We start from the raw sequence: 13,302 nt of genomic DNA on the forward strand, positions 1-13,302 counted from the left end.
ACAACCGGAGGGTGACACTTAGTGGGTGACAACCCAGGTGACAACCCAGAAGGTGGCAGCACAGAGGGTGACGTGCAGGGGGTGACGACCCATGGGGTGACATCCCATAAGGTGACACTCAGGGTGACATCACAGAGGGTGACAACCAGAGGGTGACGACCCACAAGGTGATAACATAAGGTGACATCCCATAGTGTGACATCCCATAGGGTGACGACTCAGGGTGACATCCTATAGGGTGATGACCCAGGGGGTGATGATCTGGGGTCCCATAAAGTGACAACTGGAGGGTGACACCCCATAAGGTGACACCCCATAAGGTGACACCCCATAAGGTGACAACCCGTTAGGTGATGCTCTGGGGTCTCATAAAGTGACAACTGGAGGGTGACGTCCCATAGGGTGATGACGACACCCCATAAGGTGACAACTGGAGGGTGACACCCCATAGGGAGACACTCAGGGTGGCATCCCATAAGATGACACCCCATAAGGTGACATCCCATAGGGTGACAGTCAGGGGTCCCATAAGGTGACAACTGGAGGGTGACACCCCATAATGTGACACCCCGTAGTGTGGCACCCCATAGGGTGACATCCCATGGGGTGACAACCCATTAGGTGATGCTCTGGGGTCCCATAAGGTGACAACTGGAGGGTGACATCCCATAAGGTGACACCCCATGATGTGACACCCCATAGGGTAACACCCCATAAGATGACACCCCATAATGTGACACGCCATAGGGTGACACTCAGGGGTCCCATAAGGTGACACCTGGAGGGTGACAACCCAAAGGGTGACACCCCAGAACGTGGGGACACTCCATTAGGTGACACCCCATAAGAAGACATCCCATGGGGTGACACCCCATTAGGTGATGCTCTGGGGTCCCATAAAGTGACAACTGGAGGGTGACATCCCATAGGGTGACGACACCCCATAAGGTGACAACTGGAAGGTCACACCCCATATTGTGGCACCCCATAGGGAGACACTCAGGGTGACATCCCATAAGGTGGCATCCCATGATGTGACACCCCATAAGGTGACACCCCATAGGGTGACACTCAGGGGTCCCATAAGGTGACAACTGGAGGGTGACACCCCATAAGGTGACACCCCATGGGGTGACACCCTATTAGGTGATGCTCTGGAGTCCCATAAAGTGACAACTGGAGGGTGACGTCCCATAAGGTGGTGACACCCCATAGGGAGACACTCAGGGGGACATCCCATAGGGTGACACTCCATAAGGTGACACCCCATAGTGTGGCACCCCATTAGGTGACACTCAGGGGTCCCATAAAGTGACAACTGGAGGGTGATGTCCCATAAGGTGGTGACACCCCATAGGGAGACACTCAGGGTGGCATCCCATAAGGTGACACCCCGTTAGGTGACATCCCATGGGGTGACAACCCGTAAGGTGGCGACGCCCCATAGGGTGACACCCCATAGGGTGACACTCAGGGGTCCTATAAGGTGACAACTGGACGGTGACCCCCCATAGTGCGACCCCCCATAGCGTGACACCCCATAGGGCGACGACACCCCATAGGGTGACAGCCGGGGACTGACGCGCCATAAGGTGACGACATCCCATAATATGACAGCCGTAGGGCGGCCGCAGCCCCCAGCACGGATCCCACGGGGGGGGGGGGGGGGCTGGGTGCCGATTGACCCCTCGATGTCCCGGGGGGGGGGGGGGGGCGGCGACGGCGTCCGCGGTGCCGGGGCGACATTTGGGGGGGGGTCAGTGCTCGGGGTCGATGCGGGGGTCGATGCGGGGGGGGGTCGATGCGGGGGGGTCAGTGCGGGGGGGGGTCCGTGGGGCCGTGCGTAGCGCCGTCCCTCCCGTCCTGCCGCCCGTAAGGCTGAAAAGCGGAGCCGCCCCCCCCTCCCCCCCCCCCCGCACCGCCCGACGATTCCGGCCGCCCCCCCCTCGCCCCCCCCGCCGCCACCGAAAGGAGCGCAGGTTGGGGGGGGGGGCGCGGGGGAGACGGCGGCGTCGCGGAGGGGGGGGGCGGCCGCAGATCGAAAAGCGACGGCGTCCGAGGGGGGGGGGGCGGAGGAGCGGAGGTGAGCAGAGCAGAAGGCGGGGGGGGGGCGGGGGGGGGGGCGAGGAGGAGGGCGGGGGGGGGCAGGAGGCGGCCGCGCTCCAGCAGGCGGAGGATGCTGCGCGTGGCCGAGGATTCGGAGGCGGCGGGGCGGGGCGGGGGGGGGCGGTGCTGGTCCTTTTTCTGCTTCGTGCGGCGGTTCTGGAACCAAACCTTGACCTGATTGGGGGCGGGGGGGGCGGGGGGGCGGGGGGGGAAGAGGGGAGGATAGAAAGAGAGAAGCGGGAGAGAAGTGAGAGAGGAGGCGGGGGGCGGAGCGCAGCGCCGGGGGGCGCAGAGGTTGGTTTGGGGGGGGGTCTGCGGGGCATCGCCCCCCCCGCCCCATATCGTAATGTAAAGGGACCCCCCAACCCCATGTATCCACATGTAACGGACCCCCCCATTTATCCCAGTGTACGGAGACCCCCCCGCCCTATATGCTCCCATATAAGGGGAGCCCCCCCCATGTACCCCCATATACCCCCATTTATCCCTGTGTATAGAGACCCCCCCATGTACCTCCATATAAAGGGATCCCCCCATATACCCCAATGTAGAGGGACCCCCCCCACCCCATATATCCCCGTATAAAGGACCCCCCCATTTATCCCAGTGTACAGAGACCCCCCCATGTACCCCCATATAAAGGGCCCTCCCCATACCCCCATGTACAGAGACCCCTCCCACCCCATGTGCTCCCATATAGAGGGAGCCCCCCTCATGTACCTCCATATAGAGGGACCCCCCCCATATACCCCAAAGTAGAGGGACCCCCACCCCATATACCCCCATATAAGGGACCCCCCCATTTATCCCCGTCTACAGAGACCCCCCCCTTATACCCCCATGTAGAGAAATCCCCCCCCCACCCTATATACCCCAATGTAGAGGGACCCCCCCCCAACCCATATATCCCCATATAAAGGGACTCCCCCATTTATCCCAATGTACAGAGACCCCCCCATATGCCCCCATATAGTGGGACCCCCCCCCATATACCCTCATGTAGAGAAATCCCCCCCCCCACCCCATATACCCCAATGTAGAGGGACCCCCCCCAACCCCATATATCCCCATATAAAGGACCCCCCCCCCATTTATCCCAGTGACAGAGACCCCCCACGTACCCCCATATAAAGGACCCCCCCCTATCAGAGCAGCAGTGCTGGAGAGGCAGAAGGAGAAAGAGAAAGGGGGGGGGGGGGCACAAAGGGGGGGGGGGGGACACGGGTGGGAGATGCAGCATTAGAGGGGGGGGCAGGCAGCCCCATTTCCCCCCACCCCCAAACCCCCCCAGCACATCTCTGCCCCCAGGACACCGTGGGGGGGGGGAGGGGGGTCTCCTTCCCCCCCAGCTCCAATGGGACGGGTTGGGGTTGTGGCCCCCCCCCAAAAAAAAGCACTGCTGGGTGCAGACAGACCCCCCCGCACTGCAACGCTGCTTTGCAAAGACCTGTGTGCTGCAAAGCGCCGTGCACTGCAAAGCTCTGTGCATTGCAAAGCTCTGTGCATTGCAAAGCTCTGTGCATCGCAGAGCTGCATGCATTGCAAAGCTCTGTGCATTGCAGAGCTGCATGCATTGCAAAGCTCTGTGCATTGCAAAGCACTCAACTTTGCTAAGCACCATGCATTGCAGAGCTCTGTGTTGCAAAGCTTCATGCGTTGCAAAGCTGCGTGCATTGCAAAGCTGCACGCATTGCAAAGCTCCGTTCATTGCAAAGCTCCATGTGTTGCAAAGATCTGTGCATTGCAAAGCTCTGTGCATGGCAAAGCTGCATTCATTGCAGAGCTGCATGCACTGCAAAGCTTTGTGCATTGCAAAGCTCCTTGCTTTGCAAAGCTGCATGCACTGCAAAGTACCATGCATTGCAGAGCTTCATGTGTTGCAAAGATCCCTGCGTTGCAAAGCTCCATGCATTGCAAAGCTCCGTGTGTTGCAAAGCTTCATGCATTGCAAAGCTCCGTGTGTTGCAAAGCTTCATGCATTGCAAAGCTCCGTGTGTTGCAAAGCTTCATGCATTGCAAAGCTCCGTGTGTTGCAAAGCTCCATGCATTGCAAAGCTCCGTGTGTTGCAAAGCTTCATGCATTGCAAAGCTGCATGCATTGCAAAGCTCTGTTTGTTGCATAGCTCTGTGCATTGCAGAGATTCGTGCATTGCAAAGCTTCACGTGTTGCAAAGCTCTGTGCGTTGCAAAGATCTCTGTGTTGCAAAGAGCCGTGCATTGCCAAGCTCCACGCATTGCAAAGCACTCAGCGCTGCAAAGCTCCATGCAATGCAAAGCGCTGTGCAAAGCTGGACGTGGGGACAGCGGGACACACGGACATGGGGACACTGTAGGGATACTCACTGCACACACACTCGTTGCACACACACACGTTGCACACACACATGTTGCACACACACACGTTGCACACACACTCGTTGCACACACACACTCGCACACACACAGCAGCGTGGTGACCCCCCCTTCTTCATGCTCCCCCCTCCCCATAGCAGCTCTGTGCATTGCTCTGACCCCACAGCACCCCCCCGCATTGCCCTGACCCCATCCTCCCATCCCCCCTCCTCCTCCTGCCTTCATCCTTCTCCTCCCATCCTCCTCCTCCTCTTCCATCCTCACCCCCCTCCTTCCCTCCTCATCCTCCTCCTTCCATCTTCCTCCTCTCATCCTTTCACTCTCCTCCCATTTTCCTCCTCCTCTTCCATCCCCCTCCTTCATCTTCCTCCTCCCATCCTCCCCTCCTCCCGCTGCTCTTCCTCCCCCTCCTCCTCCTCACCACTGAGCCCACAGCAATGGAATCAATGGTGCAGGGACCCCAGTGCAACAGGGTTGGACACAGACCCCAATAGATGCTGTTGGGACACAGACCCCAATAGAGTGGGGTTGGGACAGAGATCCCAATAGAATGGGGTTGGGACAGAGATCCCAAAAGAATGGGGTTGGACACCGACCCCAATAAAACGCTGTGCAGCCGTCACCCATCAGCAGAGCTGTGAAAGTCCCAGAGCTGGGGATGTGGGGTGACACCGGGGGTCGGCGGGGCTCTGGGATGAGATGGGATGATTGGGGGGGTGGATGGATATGGGGTGGGGGGGGAGGGAGGGATGACGGATGGACGGACATGGGGGGGGATGGATGGAGAGATGGAGGGATGGATGGACAGATGGACATAGGGATGGATGGATGGATGGACATAGGATGGATGAGTGAGTGACTGAACAGACATAGAGATGGATGGATGGATGATGGACATAGAAATGGATGGATGGACAGATGGACAGATGGACGGATGGATGGATGGATGGATGGATGGATGGATGGATGAACATAGGAATGGATGGATGGACAGATGGACAGATGGATGGATAGACAAATGGACGGATGGTCGGATGGACGACTGGATGGATGGATGATGGCATAGAGATGGATGGATGGATGGATGGATGGATGGATGGATGGATGGACAGATGGATGGAGGGAGGGATGGAGAGATGGACAGATGGAAGGATGGATGGATGGTCAGGTGATGGATGGATGGACAGATGGACAGACATATGGACAGATGGATGGACAGATGGACATATGGACGGATGGATGGACAGACGGATGGATGGATGGATGGACAGATGGACAGACGGATGGATGGACATAGGAATGGATGGACGGACAGATGGACAGATGGATGGACAGGTGGATGGATGTATGAATGGACGGACGGACGGATGGATGATGGACATACAAATGGATGGATGGACTGATGGATGGATGGGTGGATGGACATAGGAATGGATGGATGGACAGACGGATGGACAGATGGACGGATGGATGGAGGGATGGATGGCCGGACCCCCCGAGCTCCTGCAGCCCTGGGGACGCTGTACCGCCGGTGAGGGCAGGGCCCCGAAGGCTACGGGCACCCAGACCTGAGCCTCCACTCAACTCCTGACCCGAGAGCAAAGCCCCCTCCCTGGGTGCCGCCCTCCCCTCCGCCGGGGATTTGGGGCAGTTACCGCCCGGCTCCTTCCGCTCAGCCGACCCCAAAACCTGCTGCACCCTGGCCCCGTGGTGACACCGAATGACACCTGATGGCACCTGATGGCACCGAATGACACTGAATGACTCCGTAATGGCACCTGATGGCACCTGATGGCACCGAACGACACCGAATGACACCATAATGGCACACACCGCCCGCCCCGCTGGAGGCGATGCGTTTCCAAGCTGCTGCTTTTGCAGTTAATTAAAGGATTCCGCCGGCTAATTAAGCTGCCTTAACGCCAACGGACATTGGGAGGGATTAAGGAGAAAAGCACGGCGCTGGGCACCGCCGTCCCGCCCGCATCTGGGGCTCCCAAAAGTGGGACCTGGTGTGCGGGGTGGGGGAAAGCACCAAAAGGGGACATTTTGCAGGCAGGAGGGTGTGCTGTGGGGGGGGTGGCACAGGGTGACCCCATGGATGGCACAGGGTGACCCCATGGATGGGGTGGGGGTGGCACAGGGTGACCCCATGGATGGCACAGGGTGACCCCATGGATGGGGTGGGGGTGGCACAGATGTGTCCCTATGGATGGGATGGGGGTGGCACAGAGGTGTCCCCATGGATGGGGTGGGATGGCACAGAGGTGTCCCTATAGATGGGGTGGGATGGCACAGAGATGTCCCCATGGACGGCATAGATGTGTCCCCATGGATGGGGTGGGGGTGGTACAGAGGTGTCCCCATGGGTGGCACAGGGGTGTCCCTATGGATGGGGTGGGATGGCACAGACGTGTCCCCACAGATGTGGGCTCCAAAGCTTAGGGTGAGGGTGACCCCTCACAGCACCGCACCCCTCTCCTGGACCCCAACCCAAATCCCATCTCCCAGCTGAATCCCAAACACCGCGCTGACTACGAAGGCGCAGGGCGAGGGCCACCCCCACGCACACCTCTCCTGGGTCCCAACCAAATCCCACTGCCCACCCAAAAGCCACAGGGTGAGGCTCCCCCACCCACAGCAGCACAGCAGACCCCAACCCAAATCCCAGCCCAGCCCAGTCCCACCCCCCACATTGGCTCCAAAGCCAAGACAGACCCATCCTTAACATCAGCCCCATCCCAGCCAAATCCCGACCACGGCGTTGGCTCCCAAGCCATGGGGTGAAGTCAACTCGTCCATAGCAGCACCCACAGCTCTCCTGGACCCCGACCCAAATCCCACCCCCAACCCAACCCACCCCCACCCCCCACGTTGGCCCCACAACCCCGTGCCGCCGCCCTGCACCACCCCCCATCTCCAGGCGGCCCCGAGAGGCGCCCACCTCCCACCCGGGGGCTCGGCGGCCCCCAGCCCCACATGGGGGTCCGGTTGTGGGTCCCGCGGTGGGGTCTCCCCCTCACCTGCGTCTCGGAGAGGTTGAGCTGCCTTGCCAGCTCGCTGCGCTCGCGGCCCACCACGTAATGGCAGCGCTGGAACTGCAGCTCCAGGCGGTAGAGCTGCTCCGCCGTGAAGGACGTGCGCGTCCGCTTGGGCCGGTCCAGGTCCAGGCCTTTGGGGAGCACGATCTCCCTGATCGTCCCTTTGGCATCTGGGGGCGGACGAGGGGGAGGGCGGGCTGTGGGGCTGGTTGTGGGGCTGCGCCACGTCCCCTCCCGCCCCACGTTGGCTGACGGAAGCGTCGGGTCGGAACCGGCGCGGCACTGGGGGGGAGCAGACCGGACCACCCGCAGCCCCCATAAGCATGGCAGGGCTGGGCCGGGGGTCTGGGGGCCTTGGGGGGTTTGGGGTTGGGTTGTGTTTCCCAAAAGGAAACAGCACTGTGCCCACACCAGTGGCCCCACATCAATGACCCAACAGAATGACCCCACATCAATGACCCAACACCAATAACCCCGCACCAGTGACCCAACTCAGCGTTCCTACTCAACAACCCCACACCAATGACCCCACACCAACAACCCCACTCAATGACCCCGCATCAATGACCCCACATCAGTGACCCCACACCAATGACCCCACACCAATGACCCCACACCAATGACCCCACATCAATGACCCCACACCAATGACCCCACATCAATGATCCCACACCAGTGACCCGACTCAACGTTCCTACTCAATGACCCCACACCAACGACCCCACTCAATGACCCCACTCAATGACCCCACACCAATGACCCAACTCAACATTCCTACTCAACAACCCCACATCAATGACCCCACATCAGTGACCCCACACCAATGACCCAACTCAACATTCCTACTCAATGACCCCACACCAACGACCCCACATCAATGACCCCACACCAATGACCCCACACCAATGACCCCACACCAATGATCCCACACCAATGACCCAACTCAACATTCCTACTCAACGACCCCACAACAATGACCCCACACCAACAACCCCATTCAGTGACCCCACACCAATGACCCAACTCAACATTCCTACTCAACGACCCCACACCAATGACCCCACACCAACAACCCCATTCAGTGACCCCACACCAATGACCCAACTCAACATCCCACACCCAATGGCCCCACATCAATAACCCAACACGATGACCCCACACAAATGACCCAACTCAACATTCCTATTCAACGACCCCACATCAATGACCCCACACCAACGACCCCACACCAATGACCCCACACCAACAACCCCACACCAATGACCCCACACCAATGACCCAACTCAACATCTCCACCCAACGGCCCCACTAAACAACCCCACACCCAATGACCCCACACTGCTGTCCCCATTTAATGTCCCCATTCAACAACCACTCAGTGACCCCACACCAACACCCTCACATCCACTGTTCCCATTCAATGACCCCACTCAATGCCCCACCTCAGTGTCCCCACGTCGCTGTCCCTGCCCCGATGACCCCACACCAACATCCTCACATCCACTGTCCCTACTCAATGGCCCCACTCAACGACCCCACTCAGTGACCCCACTAAACGACTCCACACCAACACCCTCACATCCACTGTCCCCACTCAACGACCCCACTCACGGATCCCACTCAACGACCCCATACCAACGTCCCACTGTCCCCACTCAATGACCCCACTCAACGACCCCATACCAACGTCCCACTGACCCAACTCAACATCCCACTCAACGACCCCACTCAACACCCCACCCCAGCGTCCCCATGTCGCTGTCCCTGCCCCGATGACCCCACACCGCTGACCCCCCTCGGTGACCCCACGGTCCCCCCTCGATGACCCCGTGCTGGAGCTGAGCTGTGTTTTTCCGGCTGACTCAGACGCAGTGGGATTACAGAGCATGTGGGGCGGGGGGGCAGACGGGGGGGTGGCAATAGGGACGGTGTGGGGACAACATGGGGGCAGCGCGGGGACAGCAGGCACAGCTCTGGGGGGTCCCCAACCCAATGCCGTTTCCCCCCCACCGGCTGCAGCGAATGGGAGCAGATGGGGGTCAGCGGTAGGAATAGGACTTGGGGGGGGGTGAGGAGCCTCAGATCCAACCCCCCCTCGTCCCCCCCCATAGGATATGGGGCAGAGCCACCCAGGGAGCGCAGCTCACTGCGGGCAACACGCAGCTCACGTCCGCACCGTGATGGGGATGGAGGGGGGGGAACGGCCAACAGAGCCCCACAGTCACCCCACAGCTGCCAGCGTGCCCCCCCCCACCCCCCCCACCCCAGCACTGCGTGATTATGCATTGTGCATTGTCACGTAGGGCTGCAGAGCCCCAGCCCCACGGCGCTGTGGGGTGGGGGGCAGAACCACCCTATGAGGGTCCCCAAAATGCCCCGCACTGCGCTGTGCCCCCCCCCCGACCCATTCTGCTGTCGGGCTGCACCAATGGCAGCACAGCCGTGAGATGTAGGGCCGAGATCCACCGGGATGGGGGGGAATGTGGGAGTGGGGGGGGCCCGACCCCATGGATCGGATTTAGGGTGGAATCGCGTCGGTGATCCCAAATCCCAGATGTTGCTGGGCAGGTTGTAGGGGGTTCACAGGGGAACCCACAGATATGGGGGGGGGGGGGCCGTCAGCTGAGGACGGCTCAGCTCAGCACAGCGGTGTGTTCTATGGGGGGGGGGGCACAGCATCCACATACAGCTCCGTGTGGATATGGGATGTGGGGATGGGGTGGGGGGGGACGGAGCGGCCCCATACGGGCCAATGGACGGGAAGGGGGCGGGGGGGGCTGAGGGAGGGGGAGCCCCGTGGGGGGGGGGGATTTGGGGGGGGGGGTTGGGGGGGTGCTGAGAAATAAGGAGAAATGAAAATGTCGGGGGGAAAAATCATCGCCGCCACTTTGCGGGACGGGAAACGGGGCGGCCCCAAAGCGGAACGGAGCCCCCCCAAAAAACGGGATTTTTGGGGGGGGCTGTGGGGGGGTCCCGGCTGTGCCCCCCGTCCCCAATTCCGCCCCATTTGCGCCCATTCTCCCCGCCACCATTTTGTCCTCTCCGCGACGGCCGCATTAAGATGGAGCTGCGGCGCTGCGCTTCGGCACCCGGCGGTGGGCGCGGGGCGGGGGGCAACCGGAGCGGCTGCGGGACCCCGGGCCGGGAACGGAGCCGACAGCAGCGCGTCCCGCACCGCCCCGCAACGCCACGCCGAGTGCCCGCAGCGCCCGCAGAGCTGTCGGGGATCGCGGGCTGTCGCGATATGCGGGGGGGGCTGCGGGGCTGGGCGCATCTCCGGGGGTCCTGCGGGAATCCGGGCCGAGCTGCCCGGTGCCGAGTGGACCCGAACAGAGCCGAGCTGGGCCGAGCCGAGTCGAGCCCAGCAGAGCTGCTCGAATCGAGCCGAGCCGAGCCGAACCGGGCCGAGCCCAGCAAAGATGCTCGAACCGAGCCGAGCCCAGCCGAGCAGAGCCGATCCCAGCAAAGATGCTCGAACCGGGCCGAGCCCAGCAAAGATGCTCGAACCGAGACGAGCCCAGCTGTGCCGGAGCCGAGCCGAGCTGCTCGAACCGAGCCGAGCCGAGCCGAGTCGAGCCGGGCTGCTCGGACCGAGCCGAGTCGAGCCCAGCCGAGCCGGACGAACCGAGCCGAGCAGAACCGAGCCGCTCGAATCGAGCGGTTCCGTGCGGCTCCGTGCCCGGCTGATGGCGAGCGGCCGACCTCGGCCCCGCGCAGCGCAACGCGGAGCTCCGGCACCGCCGGGTCCGTCAGCGACCCGACCCGCACCGCGACCCCGCAGAGGAGCCGGGGGGGGGCTGCAGGGGGGGGGGGGGAAGCGGCGCTCCGAGCCGGCGGGGCCGAAGTTCGGGGGTTCGTTTCGAGGCCGAATGGAAGCAGTGAGAGAGGGGATGGAAACGGCGCACGGGGACGGGAGAGCGGGGAGGAAAAGGTAAAAACCGGAATGAATAAAGGAAAAAAAACCAGGGGGAACGGCCGGGGGGGGGTGGGATGGGGGTGGGGAGGGAACGGAAAGAAAAAGAAAAAGAAGGGGGAAAAAAGCCTAATAATAAACAGCCCTTCGCCCGCCGCCGCTCCGTGACGCTTTTCTCGTGCGCCAACGGTTCAAAAGCAGAACCGCTCCGTGCGGGGATGGAGGCGTGCGGGACGGGGGGGTGAGGGGTGCGGGGATGGGGGGCGGGGTGGAGGGGGATGCGGTGCGGGGTTGTGGCGGGGGGATGCGGGCCGTACCTCGCACCAGGATGCGGCGGCAGAAATCCCCCTCCCCCGGGGCGGCCGGGCTGACGCTGCCCGGAGCGCAGCTCTCGGAGGTTCCGGGGCTGAATGCCGAAGTCCCCGGGACGTCCCCGCAGTTTTCCCGCAATTCTCCGTGCTGTTCGTGGCGGTTCGTCGTTTTTTTCCGAGCCCTCCCGCCTGCGGCTCCGGCTTCGGTTCCTCCATCGCTCATCCCTGCGGGCGCCGCGATCGGGGTGAAGGAACGGGAGAAACGCGGACGGGAGGCAGCGATGGGGAGGGAGAGCGGCCCCCCCCCCTCTGCGGACCCCCGCCCCTCCCCCGACCCCCCCGACCCCCCGCACAGCCCGGGTCGGGAGCACCGCACCCCCCCGCTCCGTGTTTTCCAGCCGCCCCCCCCCCCCAAATCCAAGCCGGGAGCCGCAGCCCCATAAATGAACCCGAATGGAGGCGAACGGGAGCGAGGATGGGAGCGGGAACGGGGCGGGGGGGGAATGAGTTGGAATGGGGTAAAATCGGGCTGGAAATGGAAAAAGCCGGGTTGAAACGGGGTAAAAAAGCGGTTGGGGGGAGGCGAAAGTGAGTGAAAACGGGCTGGAAGGGGGAAAGGGGATGAAATCGGGCTGAAAGGGGGGGAAATGAGGAAAGCCGGGTTAAAATGGGTTAAAAGGGCCGAAAGGAGCTGAAAGGGGGTGAAAACGGGCTGGAAAAGGGCAGAAATGGGTAAAAAGGGGCTAAAAATGGGTTAAAATCGGGCTGAAGGGGGTAAAAAGGGGCTGAAAGGAGCTGAAAGTGAGTGAAAACGGGCTGAGCGGGGGAAAAGCGGGGAAAAGCGGGAGAAAAGCGGGCTGAAATCGGACTGGAAGGAGCTAAAAATGGGTTCAAACGGGCTGAAAACGGGCTGAAATGGGATCAAACGGCTTAAAAAAGGAGCTGCAAACGGGTTAAAAGGGGTAAAGCGGAGCTGAAGACGAGGTTAAACGAAGCGAAGAGGGAGGGAGAAATTTTACCCCCCTCCCCAACCCGACCCCCGCTCCCCCCCCCCGACCCCCACCTCGCTCCGCTCCAACTTCAGCCGCTCCTCCGCTGCTCCGCTCGGCTCCGCTCGGCCATGGAGCGGCGATTCCCGACCCTCGGGGGGCACCGGGGGGGTTCGGATCCCGGGGGGGTTCGAGGCCGGGAGATGCGGACGTTCAGAGGGGTCGGGAGCCGCTCCTCCTCTTCTTCCTCCTCTCCTCCTCCTCCTCCTTCTTCTCCTCCTTTTCCTTCTCCTCCTTCTCCTTCTCCTCCTCCTCCTCCTTCTCCTTCTTTTTCTTCTCCTTCTTTTTCGTCTTCTTCTTCTTCTTCTTCTTCTTCTTCTTCTTCTTCTTCTTCTTCTTCTTCTTCCTCCTCCTCCTCCTCCTCCTCCTCCTCCTCCTCCCCCCCCCCGGCCCGGCGTTGCCGTCCGCGGAGCTCGGCGCCCCGCATCCCCCCGGCGCTGCGGGGAGGGAAGGAGCGCTTTTAAACCGACGGAGCCGCTCAGACGTAATTTCCTGCTTTCCCCTCCCGCGACGGCGATTGGTAAACAAAG

The 13,302-nt window shown here is 61.6% G+C and overlaps 1 protein-coding gene across 1 annotated transcript; it reads right to left on the bottom strand.

The window, feature by feature from the left end:
- Positions 1–1,812: 1,812 nt before the first annotated feature.
- On the bottom strand, positions 1,813–12,917 carry VAX2 (ventral anterior homeobox 2). Its single transcript, XM_090140117.1, has 4 exons — positions 12,787–12,917; positions 11,730–11,948; positions 7,482–7,669; positions 1,813–2,280 (listed from the first exon to the last, which is right to left on the bottom strand). The coding sequence occupies exons 2-4, from the start codon at positions 11,944–11,946 to the stop codon at positions 1,813–1,815; spliced, it is 873 nt and encodes a 290-aa protein (XP_089996243.1). The 5' UTR covers positions 11,947–11,948; positions 12,787–12,917.
- Between the last annotated feature and the right edge of the window lie 385 nt (positions 12,918–13,302).

This window comes from Phasianus colchicus, chromosome 4 (assembly GCF_987193195.1).
Source record: "Phasianus colchicus chromosome 4, bPhaCol1.hap1.1, whole genome shotgun sequence".
Lineage (NCBI taxonomy): Eukaryota > Metazoa > Chordata > Aves > Galliformes > Phasianidae > Phasianus > Phasianus colchicus.

What these genes read in the sequence shown, in the direction of transcription:
- VAX2 (XM_090140117.1), bottom strand. Translation starts at nt 11,946, where the DNA reads ATGAGCGATGGAGGAACCGAAGCCGGAGCCGCAGGCGGGAGGGCTCGG. An exon ending in CCGCCGCATCCTGGTGCGAG is followed by an intron (nt 7,670 to 11,729) that starts GTACGGCCCGCA and finishes GTCCGCCCCCAG; the next exon opens with ATGCCAAAGGGACGATCAGG. An exon ending in TCAACCTCTCCGAGACGCAG is followed by an intron (nt 2,281 to 7,481) that starts GTGAGGGGGAGA and finishes GCCCCCAATCAG; the next exon opens with GTCAAGGTTTGGTTCCAGAA.